General features: G+C 42.9%; 1 protein-coding gene across 1 annotated transcript in view; it reads right to left on the bottom strand.

Moving 5' to 3' along the window:
- The window catches only part of LOC132816077 (E3 ubiquitin-protein ligase HECW1-like), a 356,118-nt gene that overhangs the window by 78,785 nt on the left and 264,890 nt on the right, over window positions 1-12,443 (bottom strand). Inside the window, exon 21 of the mRNA XM_060825506.1 lies at window positions 11,173-11,325. Within this exon, the coding sequence (XP_060681489.1) occupies window positions 11,173-11,325 (153 nt within the window). The remainder of the gene's footprint in view (window positions 1-11,172; window positions 11,326-12,443) is intronic.

A 12,443-nucleotide genomic window follows, 5' to 3' on the forward strand; every position in this document is an offset into this window, starting at 1 on the left:
ATGAGAGTAAACTACCTGGGAACATACAAACTGATAGTCAAAGTTTCTCTTGTATGTGAAGAGAAAAAGATCATAAAGATGAATATATGTCCTGTACAGTGAGAAACATTGGAATTTTTAATGGGGAACAAAGGAATGGCAGACCAGTTAAATACATATTTCATTTCTGTCTTCACCAAGAAAGATATAAATAACATCCCCAAAATATGGTGGAACTGAAGTTCTAATGGGAAAAAGGAATTGAAAAAAGTTAGTATAACTAGCAAAATGGAACTGGAAATCTAATGGGATTAAAACAAATGAATCCCCAGGATTTGATCACCCTCACCCTACATTACTTAAAGAAGTACCTCTAAAAGTAGCAAATTTGCTAGTGGTCATCTTCCAAAATTCGGTAGACTCTGGAACAGCCCCTCTGGATTGGAGGGTAGTTAATGTAACCCAACCATTTACAAAGGGAGACAAAGAGAAAACAGCAAATTATAGACTAGTCCACTTGACATTGGGACTGGGAAAAATGCAAGAGTCCATTATAAAAGACAGAACAGCAGAGCATTTGGAAGATAGTGACAAAACCAGTCAGAGTCAGTATGTATTTACAAAGGGGAAGTTATGCTTGACAAATTTACTGGACTTTTTTTGAAGATGTAACTTGTAGAGTGGATAAGTGGGAGTCAGTAGATATAGTTTACTTGGATTTTCAGAAGGATTTTGAAAATGTCCTACATAAGAGATTAATTAAATTAAAAATTAAAGCATATGTGATTGAAGATCATATACTGCAATGGACTGAGAACTGGTCAGCAGGAAGAGTAGGACTAAACAAGTCTTTTTCTGAGTTGCAAGCAATGACTCGTGGAGTAATGCAGAGATTAGAGATCAGGTCCCCAGCTATTCTTAACATATGTCAATGAGGGAAGAGGGAACTAAATGTAGCATTTCCAAGTTTGCAGATGGCACAAAGCTAGGTGGGAGGGTAAACTATGAGGAGGATGCAGAGAAGCTTCAGTGTGATTTGGACAATTAAAGTAACTGGACAAATACACAGCAGAAGCAGTATCATGTGGGTAAATGTAAGGTTATCCACTTTGGTAGGAGAAACATGAAAGCAAATTATGTTCTGAATGGTAGTAGATTGAGAATGGGTCGGTGAAATGAGACCTGGGTGTCCTTGTGCTCCAGTTACTGAAGGTAAGTATGCAGCTGCAGCAGGTAGTGAATTTGGCAAATGGTATGTTGGCCTTCATAGGGAGAGGAGTCAAGTGCAGGAGTAGGGATATCTTGCTGCTGTTGTACAAAATGACATCTGGAGTATTGTCTGCAGTTTCAGTCTCCTTATCTGAGAAGGGATGTTCTGGCTATGAAGGGAGGGCAACAAATGTTTACCAGACTTATTCCTGGGATGGCAGGTCTGTCACACATGGAGGCACTGGACCTGTTTGGAATATATTCACTAGGGTTTAGAAGAATGAGGGGGATCTGGTAGAAATCTATGAAATTCTAACAGGACCAGACAGGGTTGATAGCCGAAGGATGTTCTTAAAGATGGGGGAGTCCAGAATTAGAGGTCACAGACTGAGAATAGGCCATTCAACAAGTGCTGGAACTACCATTGTAATGCTGCAGCATGTACTCGGGAATATGTACCCATACCATGGACTGGACCAGGCTGCACCTCCAGACTCTTCACTCACTCTCATAGTCCTAACTCATTCTGAGCCTATCTGGATGCTTCCCTGCCTTGTGTTGCTCTTTTTGGCATTGCACCATCATCCAGAGATAGTAGACTCATATTATTTCTACCTTGCCTTGTCATTAGCACTGACACAAAGAAAGGAAGATTGTCATGGCTGTCACCAGGCCTCCACTTAGTGAAGGGGGAACAGTCTTCAGCTTGGGGGGAGGGTGGCAGGAAGTTGGGGGGGTTGGTGTCCCAGATTCACAATGTCAAGGGCAGTATCTGAAACCAGCCCAGTCAGGATGGTCAGAATCAGAATACTGTCTGCACAAGGCATGAGGAGCTCAATGTCAGAGAGCTCATCATCTTGAGTATTTCTACGCTGTATTAGGGCCTGTATTCCTCTAGGATGAGAAAAAGGTAGTTATGGAAGAAGAAAGTGGATGGCACAGCTATGACTTTTGGTGCAAGTGAGGAAGTGCCCCAACAAGTGAGTGCATAGGCAGTGGGGTTAGTGGTGTCGGGAGTTGAGGTGGGTGAGTGAGGAAAGATGCTGCAGGAAATAGAGAGGTGGGGAAAGAACCTTGTGGGAGGTTGGTGCAGTTGCAGAGACAGAGTGCATGTGAGGTATGAGAGAGAAAATGATGAAACTTTCCCTTGTGGAGTGAAGAAGGACAATGAGCTTCTTCCTCCATTGCTGTACATTCCTCCAGATTGTTGACAGTGCACTGACCCAGGTGGGCAACCTCAGAGCAGGATCATGGCCTTCACTGCTGGCTCTGCAGGAAGAGGAAATCCACTGCTGCATCATTCAGTAGAACCTCCAGCTTCTGCCCACACGGTGATACACTGACATTCCCTCTGTCTGCCATGTCCATGGAAAACGTCAGGAACTGTACAGGGCAGTTCTGGACTGACAAGTGTTTATCTGGATGCACAATAGGCTTTCAAAATGGCAAGTACAAGAGACACCAGTGAATTCTGGGATACCCATTCTAGGAACAGCACGTAGTAAGATAGAACTGGCAATAGACTCAATGGAATGGCATGGGTAATTAATGCAACACATTTGATAAGATACACCAAAAGATAGCTAGGTCTTGCGGTGAAAAATCCTCCAAAACAACTGAAGCAACTTGGAACTTGTCAAAAAAAAATCAGTCCTTAATTTTGGATTTGATTCCTTTTCCCTTGTCATCAAGTCCAAATATCTCAATAACATCTGGTACTTTAATATATGCCTCATTTATTCTCTTTAAGAGATCACACAACCTTGACCATGATCTTTAAACAACTGCAAACTTGTACATATGTACAGTTGTGTTAATTTTAGTCTTAATTTCTGGCAGTGGACTCTGCAAGAGATCGGTACAGATTAAAGGTGCTAGGTAATTGTATTGGCTGAGTGGCTTTTCTTCTGTATTCATTCACAGGATGAGAATGTTGCTGGCTAGGCCAGCATTTATTGTCCACCCTTAACTGAGGTTGAGAATCAACCACGTTGCTGTGGGTCTGGAGTCACATGTAGGCCAGACCAGATAAGGATAGCAATTTCCTTCCATAAAGGATATTAGTGAACCAGATGGAGTTTTTCTGACAATCAACAATGGATTCACAGTCATCGTTAGTTCCTTAATTACAGATTTTTATTGAATTCAGATTTCACCACATGCAGGCTTCGAGCACTGGATCCCAGAAGATTAACTGGGTCTCTGGATTAGCAGTGCAGTGATAATAGCAATGGCTATCATCTCCCGTTACTCACTCTTGCTGCCACTGTTAGTACTGCTGCTGTTGCATGTGACTGAGGAAACCATCTCTGTAAGAGCTGTCAGCACCTCAAGAGGTAGCAATGAGAGCTTGTTTATTTTACAACCCTGCTGCCAAAGTTGAAGCTGATGTCAATACTATTCTCATTGTGCACAGAAGTCCCTCAAGATTAAAACTGGAACAAATACTACTTCTAGCACAGCAACCATACATTTCTGGTATGTGCTGAATGCTCCTATTTATAGAAACACCTGAAATATTCAACAAAGTGCACTGGACAGCAGTTCTTTTACAAAATTCTGCCAGAAAACAGGAGCATGTGGCCAAATATCTGAACTGCAGAAGAAAAACCTTTGATTTATTTCTATAACATAAATAATAAAAGCCAAGCTCTTTTTATAAGGTGACTTCTATATGAATTCAAATTGTGCAGCTACATAAAATAGTTAAAAGGTGATCATTTTTCTGAGACTTTTCTTATTGGAGAAAATGATTTTGGAGTTAATTTTCTTGTGTCTAATTGCATAAGGCTAAGAAAGACATTTGTTTGAGACCTATACCACTCCACTTCTTGGGCATTATTTGAATAACCTTATGGTGAACCAGCAGTGACAAGCCACTAAAATCGGAGATACAGGGGCAGAAAATTCAATAATGCTTGGCTGCAGCTAAAAGTGAAGCCTTGGCCACTCGGGTGTTTTCCTATTTTCCTGGTGGTGGAAATTGAATAAAGATTGTCTTTCACTGTGTTTCACACCTGCGCACACACACACCATGGGTGCTGGGGAAAAAAAATAAGCACTACCGAGAAAAAAAGAAAAAAATATATAACCAGGAGATTGATGTAAAGAAAAAAAAAGAAAAAAAAAGTGAATCCTTAAAGAGCTTCTGTGTCTTGCTAGAGATGGTTAGTGAATGGCACATGTCAGTCCCAACCCAAATGTCATCCAGGACTTGATGCAAGAAGGCACAGCTTGCTTCATTATCTGTGGAGTTGGAGATGGTGATGATATTTGGATGTGGTACATTACTCTGAGAAGCCCCGAAAGAGCCATCTGGCTTCCAACAACAACAACCATTTTCATTTTCGTGGGTATGACTTCAGCCAGTGGAGGGATTTCCATTGACTTCAACTTAACTGGGGCATCTCAGCTTTTGTACTGCTTCTTCCACCAAATATAGGTGAGTGCCCTAATTATATTTCACAGGAGACAATTTGTCTGACAAGTCTGCCATCTGTCATCCAAATGATGTGGTTATGCCGGTGAAGTGTGCCTTGCCGAACATTACTTGAATAGATTTGCAATAGCCTTTCGATTTGGTATCAGTCTTTCTATTTTGTCAATTAAAGGCCTGCAAAGACATGGTGTTGTGTATATTCTTTCATGGCTACATCATAACTGACCAGCTGTTGAAGTGACAGTAGCTACAATACGAACCCCAAAGTTGCTTGCTTCTTAAGACATTACAAAACCTGGCTTTTTACTGTAATAGTGTCACCCCATAGTTGGGATAGTTAAACATCAAAGAACATGAAATGATCAGTTGCCTGTCAAGCCTACTTCTTTAGCAATCACAACTTAGTGCATTTCGCCCAGTGGGTTTATGCTGACTTTGAGCAATCCGTATCTATTCACTCCCCTGTATAATTGCGTGGACTAAACATTGGCTCGTGGTAAATCATTTACCTTTTTTAAATCCATGCTGACTCTGTCCACTTCTATCATTTTAATACATATGTATAGTAGCTTTAACAAAGTAAAACTTCTCCACAGGATTATCATCAGACTAAAAGAAATTTTAGGCAGATCACCAAAACCTGGTCAAAATGGTAGGTTTTAAGGAAGCTCTTAAAAGAGGAGAGGTCGACAGTTGGTGAGGTACATGGAGGGAATTCTAGAGCTGAGGGCCTCGGTAGATAAAGGCACAGCTTCAAATGGAGCAATTAATATCAGCAATACACATGACACACAACTGAAGAACGGATTTGAAAACAAGGGTGAGAATTTGTAAATTGATATATCGCTAAAATGGGAGTCAATATAAGTTAGCAAGCACATTGTTGTTGGATGAAAGAACTGGGTGTGAATATGGAGACAGAAAACATGGTGGTTTTAGAAGACCTCAAGTTTATAAGAGGTTAAATCTGGAAGCTGAGAAATGTGTTGCTGAAAAAGCACAGCAGGTCAGGTAGCATCCAAGGAGCAGGAGAATCGACGTTTCAGGCATGAGCCCTTCTTCAGGAATGAGGAAAGTGTGCTAAGCAGGCTAAGATAAAAGTTAGGGAGGAGGGACTTGGGGGAGGGGTGTTGGGAATGCGATAGGTGGAAGGAGGTTAAGGTGAGGGTGATAGGTCGGAGAGGGGGTGGGGCGGAGAGGTTGGGAAGAAGATTGCAGCGACATTAACCGCCTCAACCTGTCCACCCCTCTTACTACTCCAACCTCTCGCAACGTACAGCCCTCCATTCCCTCCGCTCCAACCCCAACCTCACTATCAAACTGGCAGACAAGGGAGGCGCAGTGGTAGTTTGGCGCACCAATCTTTACATTGCTGAGGCTAAACGCCAGCTCGCGGACACCTCCTCCTACTGCCCCCTTGACCATGACCCCACCTCCCACCACCAAACCATCATCTCCCAGACCATCCATAACCTCATCACCTCAGGGGATCTCCCATCCACCACCTCCAACCTCATCTCCCACAACCCCGCACCGCCCGTTTCTACCTCCTGCCCAAAATCCACAAACCTGACTGCCCCGGCCGACCCATTGTCTCAGCCTGCTCCTGCCCCACCGAACTCATCTCTGCATACCTCAACATGGTCCTGTCCCCCTTAGTCCAAGAACCCCCCACCTACGTTCGGGACACCACCCACGCCCTCCACCTCCTCCATGATTTTCATTTCCCCGGCCCCCAATGCCTTATCTTCACCACAGACATCCAGTCCCTATACACCTCCATCACCCATCATGAAGGTCTCAAAGCCCTCTTCTTCTTCCTTTCCCGCCAAACCAACCAGTACCCTTCCACTGTCACCCTCTTTCGACTGACTGAACTGGTCCTCACTCTGAACAACTTCTCTTTCCAATCCTCCCACTTCCTCCAAACTAAAGGAGTTGCCATGGGCACCTGCATGGGCCCCAGCTATGCCTGCCTCTTCGTCGGATATGTGGAACAGTCCATCTTCCACAGCTACACTGGCACCACCCCCCACCTTTTCCTCCGCTACATCAATGACTATATTGGCGCTACCTCGTGCTCCCATGAGGAGATTGAACAGTTCATCCACTTTACTAACACCTTCCACCCTGACCTCAAATTTACCGGGATCGTCTCAGACTCCTCCCTCCCCTTCCTAGACCTCTCCATTTCTATCTCGGGTGACCGACTCAACACGGACATTTACTATAAACCCACCGACTCCCACAGTTACCTAGATTAAACCTCCTCCCACCCTGCCCCCTGTAAAAACGCCATCCCATATTCCCAATTCCTTCACCTCCACCGCATCTGCTCCCAGGAGGACCAATTCCAATATCGAACAACCCAGATGGCCTCCTTCTTCAAAGACCGCAATTTCCCCTCAGACGTGGTTGACAATGCTCTCCACCACATCTCCTCCACTTCCCACTCCTCTGCCTTTGAACCCCACCCCTCCAATCGCCACCAGGACAGAACCCCACTGGTCCTCACCTACCACCCCACCAACCTCCACATATATCGTATCATCCTTTGTCATTTCTGCCACCTCCAAACAGACCCCACCACCAGGGATATATTTCCCACCCCTCCCCTATCAGCATTCCAGAAAGACCACTCCCTCCGTGACTCCCTCGTCAGGTCCACACCCCACACCAACCCAACCTCCACTCCTGGCACTTTCCCTTGCAACCACAAGAAATGCAGAACTTGCGCCCACACCTCCCCCCTCACTTCCCTCCAAGGCCCCAAGGGATCCTTCCATGTCCGTCACAAATTCACCTGCACCTCCACACACATCATTTATTGCATCCACTGCACCTGATGTGGCCTCCTCTATATTAGGGAAACAGGCTGCCTACTTGCGGAACGTTTCAGAGAACACCTCTGGGACACCCACACCAACCAACACAACCGCTCTGTGGCTGAACACTTTAACTCCCCTTCCCACTCCGCCAAGGACATGCAGGTCCTTGGCCTCCTCCATCGCTAGACCACGGCAACATGATGCCTGGAGGAAGAGTGCCTCATCTTCCACCGAGGAACCCTCCAACCACAAGGGATGAATGCAGATTTCTCCAGCTTCCTCATTTCCCCTCCCCCCACCTTATCTCAGTCCCAACCCTCGGACTCAGCACCGCCTTCTTGACCTGCAATCTTCTTCCCGACCTCTCCGCCCCCACCCCCACTCCGGCCTATCACCCTCACCTTAACCTCCTTCCACTTATCGCATTCCCAATGACCCTCCCCCAAGTCCCTCCCCCCTACCTTTTATCTTAGCCTGGTTAGCACATCCTCCTCATTCCTGAAGAAGGGCTTATGCCCGAAACGTCGATTCTCCTGCTCCTTGGATGCTGCCTGACCTGCTGCGCTTTTCCAGCAACACATTTTTCAGCTCTGATCTCCAGCATCTGCAGTCCTCACTTTCTCCTAGTTAAATCTGGAAGGCTGGCCAGATGTGCATTGAAATAGTCACATCTAGAGGTAACACCTGCAGATTAACCCAATGTTGGCATACAAAATGATGCCACAGGTATGCCATGTTTTGATAGACTCTACTCCATTCATTTAATCACCTGTTCAACTGTTCTATGGAAATACTCCATGATTTCCAAAGTTACAACAACGGTCTTCAATATTCTTCAATCCTGACCATCTCAGCACAATCATTTTCTATTGTTCCTTGAGCAACTGACTCATTACTGATGCATATGGGAGTGAATGCACAGTTGTTAATCCTCATTACTAAGAAATAAGAACTTGTAAAGATTGCTTATGAAAGACATTAATTTAAATATGCGCGACACCACTGAAAGAATGCAGTTGACAATTTCAATTCATGAATATTTCAAAAGTAAAATATCTCAAAGTTTGCAGATGATACCAAGTTGGTGGGAGGATGAACTATGATGAGGATTCAGAGATCCTTCAGCATGATCTGGACAGTTTGGGTGAGTGGGAAAATCAATGGCAGATGCAGTATCATTTGGATAAATGTGAGGCTATTAACTTTGCAAGCAAAAACAAGAAGGCAGATTACTACTTGAATGGCTGTAAATTGGGAGAGGGGAATGTGCAGGGGGACGTGGGTGTCTTTGTACACAGTTGCTGAAGGTAAGCATACACATGCAGCAGATGGTAAAGAAGGCAAAGGGAATGTTGCCTTTCATTGCAAGAGGTTTTGAGTACAGGAACAGGGATGTGTCATTGCAATTATACAGGGCCTTCGTTATACACCTAGAACATTGTGCACAGTTTTGGTGTCCCTTTCTGAGGAAGGATGCTCTTGCTCTTGAGAGACTGCAGCGAAGGTTTACCAGGCTGATTTCCGGGGTGGGAGCACTGATGCATTAGGAGGAAATGACTAGGTTAGGATTGTTTTTGCTGGAGTTCAGATGAATGGGAGGATATCATAGGGATTTACAAAATTCTAACAGGACTTGACAGGGTTGATGCAGGCAGATGTTCCCAATGTGGGTGCGTCCAAAACCAGAGGTCACAGTCTGAGGATTTGGGGTACACCATTCAGAACATAGATGTGGAGATGTTTCTTCACCCAAACAGTGGTGAGCCTGTGGAATTCATTGCCACAGGAAGTTGTTGATGTCTGCATCAACTACTTGTTGATGTCTTCAAGAGGTGGTTAGATATAACACATGGGACAAATGGGATCAAAGATTATGGGGGGAAAGCAGGATTAGGCCAATGAGTTGGATGATTAGCCATGACTATGATGAATGGCAGAGCAGGCTCAAAAAGCTGAAATGGCCTTCTCCTGCTCCTATCTTTATTGTTTCTATGTTTCTACGTCTTATGTAAACATAACGAATGCTCCCAAACCATTGTTTTAATTCACCTGGAAAACAGTTGGATTAGATTTGCTGTCTCAGTGGCATGTAGGAGGAAAATTAGTGATGTCCTATGACCTTAGGCCAAAGACATGAACATCAGTGTAGTTTTTCTCAACAGTTTGGTAACGCCATTACTGCTGTCATTTCTTCTTAGTAACCAAGAATTACAGTGCCAGGGCACAGACATGGTTTTATACAAAGGTCAGATAAGAGCCTCAAATGAGATGTACCACCTGTTGTCATGTGATAAGTGTGTTTTAACTGGCTTGTTTATAAAGTTGTTTCACATTATCCACAGAGTATTAAAATATTTTCTGGTCTGAAGATAGTTCTCACTAACTGCAAATTAAAATATAACAAGAAATTTTTAAAAAGTTAACACAGTAACAATTTAATCTGTTTACAACAGAACCCTTAATGATTCATCCAAATTTTTCTGATTCATGTCGAATCCAAGCTGCTTCTGTAAATATCACAGCTGCTGGGAACCTCTGTGAATCAAGCAGCAGCCGACAGACAGCTGGGAAAATTGAGCATTATGACTTATATTTGAGGTTGAAATAAATATGTGTTTCATAAGATGTCCAAGGCTGAAAAAAACTTCCAAAGGCTTTTCTTAAGAAAAATCTCCTTTTAAACTTCCTTTCTTCAAATTCCTAAACTCTTTAGGGGCAACTTCCCATTTGAGATTTCCCTGAACTTCAGCATCTCGAGCAGCTATAACCTTACAAAAATCATACACACTGTGACCCTGAGGTTTTTGCAAGTCTTTCAGAATCGTGGCTACAAACAATTGGGAGAACCGCTACCGAAACTCACCCCCAGCTATTTATTTTAAAAATTAATAGAACTAGCAAAATTAAAATCATTTAAACTCACCTTATTTTGTATTTAAATTACCTAGAATCCCTACAATGTGGAAACAGGCCATTCAGCCCAACAGGTCTACACCAACCAGACCTATTCCCCTACTACTCTACATTTCCACTGACTAATGTACCTAATCTACATATCCCTGAACACTATGGGCAATTTAGCATGGCCAATTCACCTAACTTTGGATTGTGGGAGGAAACTGGAGCACCCAGAGAAAACCCACGCAGATACAGGGAGAATGTGCAAACTCCACACAGACAGTCGCCCAAGGTTGGAATCGAACCGAGTTCCTGGTTGTGAGGCAGCAGAGCTAACCACTAAACTACTGAGCCACCCAATTACTGGAAAGTACAATTACTGGAAATGTGTTGCCAGACCAACCTTCCAATCTAACAGCATATTTGGACATTACCCCAAAAGGAATCAAAAGAGGTTTAAGGTAGTGTGAGTACCTGATTCTGCTTCGTAAACAAGACAGAGATACAGACCACATGCAACCTTTAAAAAAAAGTGCTCTTATGTACAAAGAATGTTTATTTGGACATGAACCTGAAGAGACTGTCACTGCCCTGGCATGAGCCTCAAGATAATTCAAAAGGAGAACTGCAAGAATAAAGATTTGATTATTTGTTTACTGGAGCTGTTTAAACATAATTGCCAATTATCTTTTAGCTGTTTTTACAAGAAACTTTTTTGAATACTGTTCATCTCTGCAATGAACTTTGTGAGGAATTTAGCTTTCATGGCAATTTTTTTGTTTCTGGACATATGCAAGGTAAAGAAAAAGTGAACATTACCATTCCAAATGATTTTCTACGAACGCTGACATTGGACTGATCTGTACAGTATACGTGTCATTGGCTGAGTACTCAAACAAACCATAGTAGGGATTGAAAAGTTCTTGTGACAAGAGGAAGAAAAACTCTCTTGATGGTCCACTGTAATCCAGGCTGGAAAAGAAGCAAACAAAGAATGAAAGCACATTGTACAGGTAGAAAGGAACATATTACAGTTCACAATTAATGAGTCAAAATGTTAAATATAAAAGACAGTATCTTGTATTCATTTATTTTCAGTACTAAACAGTGTCCCTTTGGAGTCACTCAACTTTATCAATCATCAACCATTACTGAAGATAATCCTTATTTTCTTATTGAAGTCCTCAATTCAAACAGGACAATCTTAATTCGGTAATCCAGTTACACCACCTACCACTATCCAGTTTATCTTCAAGCTCTGTCCACATTGTCACAACTGGATACAGTTTCACAGCTAATACGCCATAGATTTCCCAACTGGTAGTCCTTCATGTCTGAGCCTGGAGCATAAAATGCATGGGATTTTCCCAATTTTCAATGTCTATCCTGAATGCAGTACTCAGGTGGGGTCTCCCCAAACTACTGCACAATATTCCCATTTTTGAAAGGTAAGTCAAAATGATATTTATCTTTTTTAATTTCTGTACCATTGCACTAATATTTAATGATTTGTGTACATGGATGTCCAAACCTTTCTCACTCCTGCACTGCTCCTATATTTAGCCACGAAAAAGAAAATGGAATTTGTTTTGGAACAGATATTGCATGTCCTTGATAGGTATGTCCCTGTCAGGCAGGGAGGAAGTGATAAGGTAGGGGAAACGTGGGTTACTACAGAAATTGCATCTCTTGTTAAGCGGAAGAAGGAGGCTTATGTGTTAATGAGACAAGATGGTTCAGATGAGGTGATGGATAGTTATAGATCAGCTTGGAAGGATTTAAAGAGAGAGTTAAGATGAGTAAAGAGAGGACATGAGCAGTCTTTAGCAAATAGAATAAAGGAGAACTTTAAAGCTTTCTATAGGTATGTGAGGAATAAAAGAATGACTAGGATAGGAATAGGGCCAGTCAAAGGCAGAAGTGGGAAGTTGATTGTGGACCCTGTGGAGATCAGAGAGGTGCTAAACAAACATTTTTCATTGGCTTCCACTCAGGAAAAGGAGAATATTGTAGAGGAGAAGAATGAGATATGAAATATTAGACTAGAAAGGATCGAGGTTAGTTATGAACAAGTGTTATGAATTCTAGAA

Source organism: Hemiscyllium ocellatum, chromosome 5, assembly GCF_020745735.1.
Source record: "Hemiscyllium ocellatum isolate sHemOce1 chromosome 5, sHemOce1.pat.X.cur, whole genome shotgun sequence".
In the NCBI taxonomy this organism is placed as follows: domain Eukaryota; kingdom Metazoa; phylum Chordata; class Chondrichthyes; order Orectolobiformes; family Hemiscylliidae; genus Hemiscyllium; species Hemiscyllium ocellatum.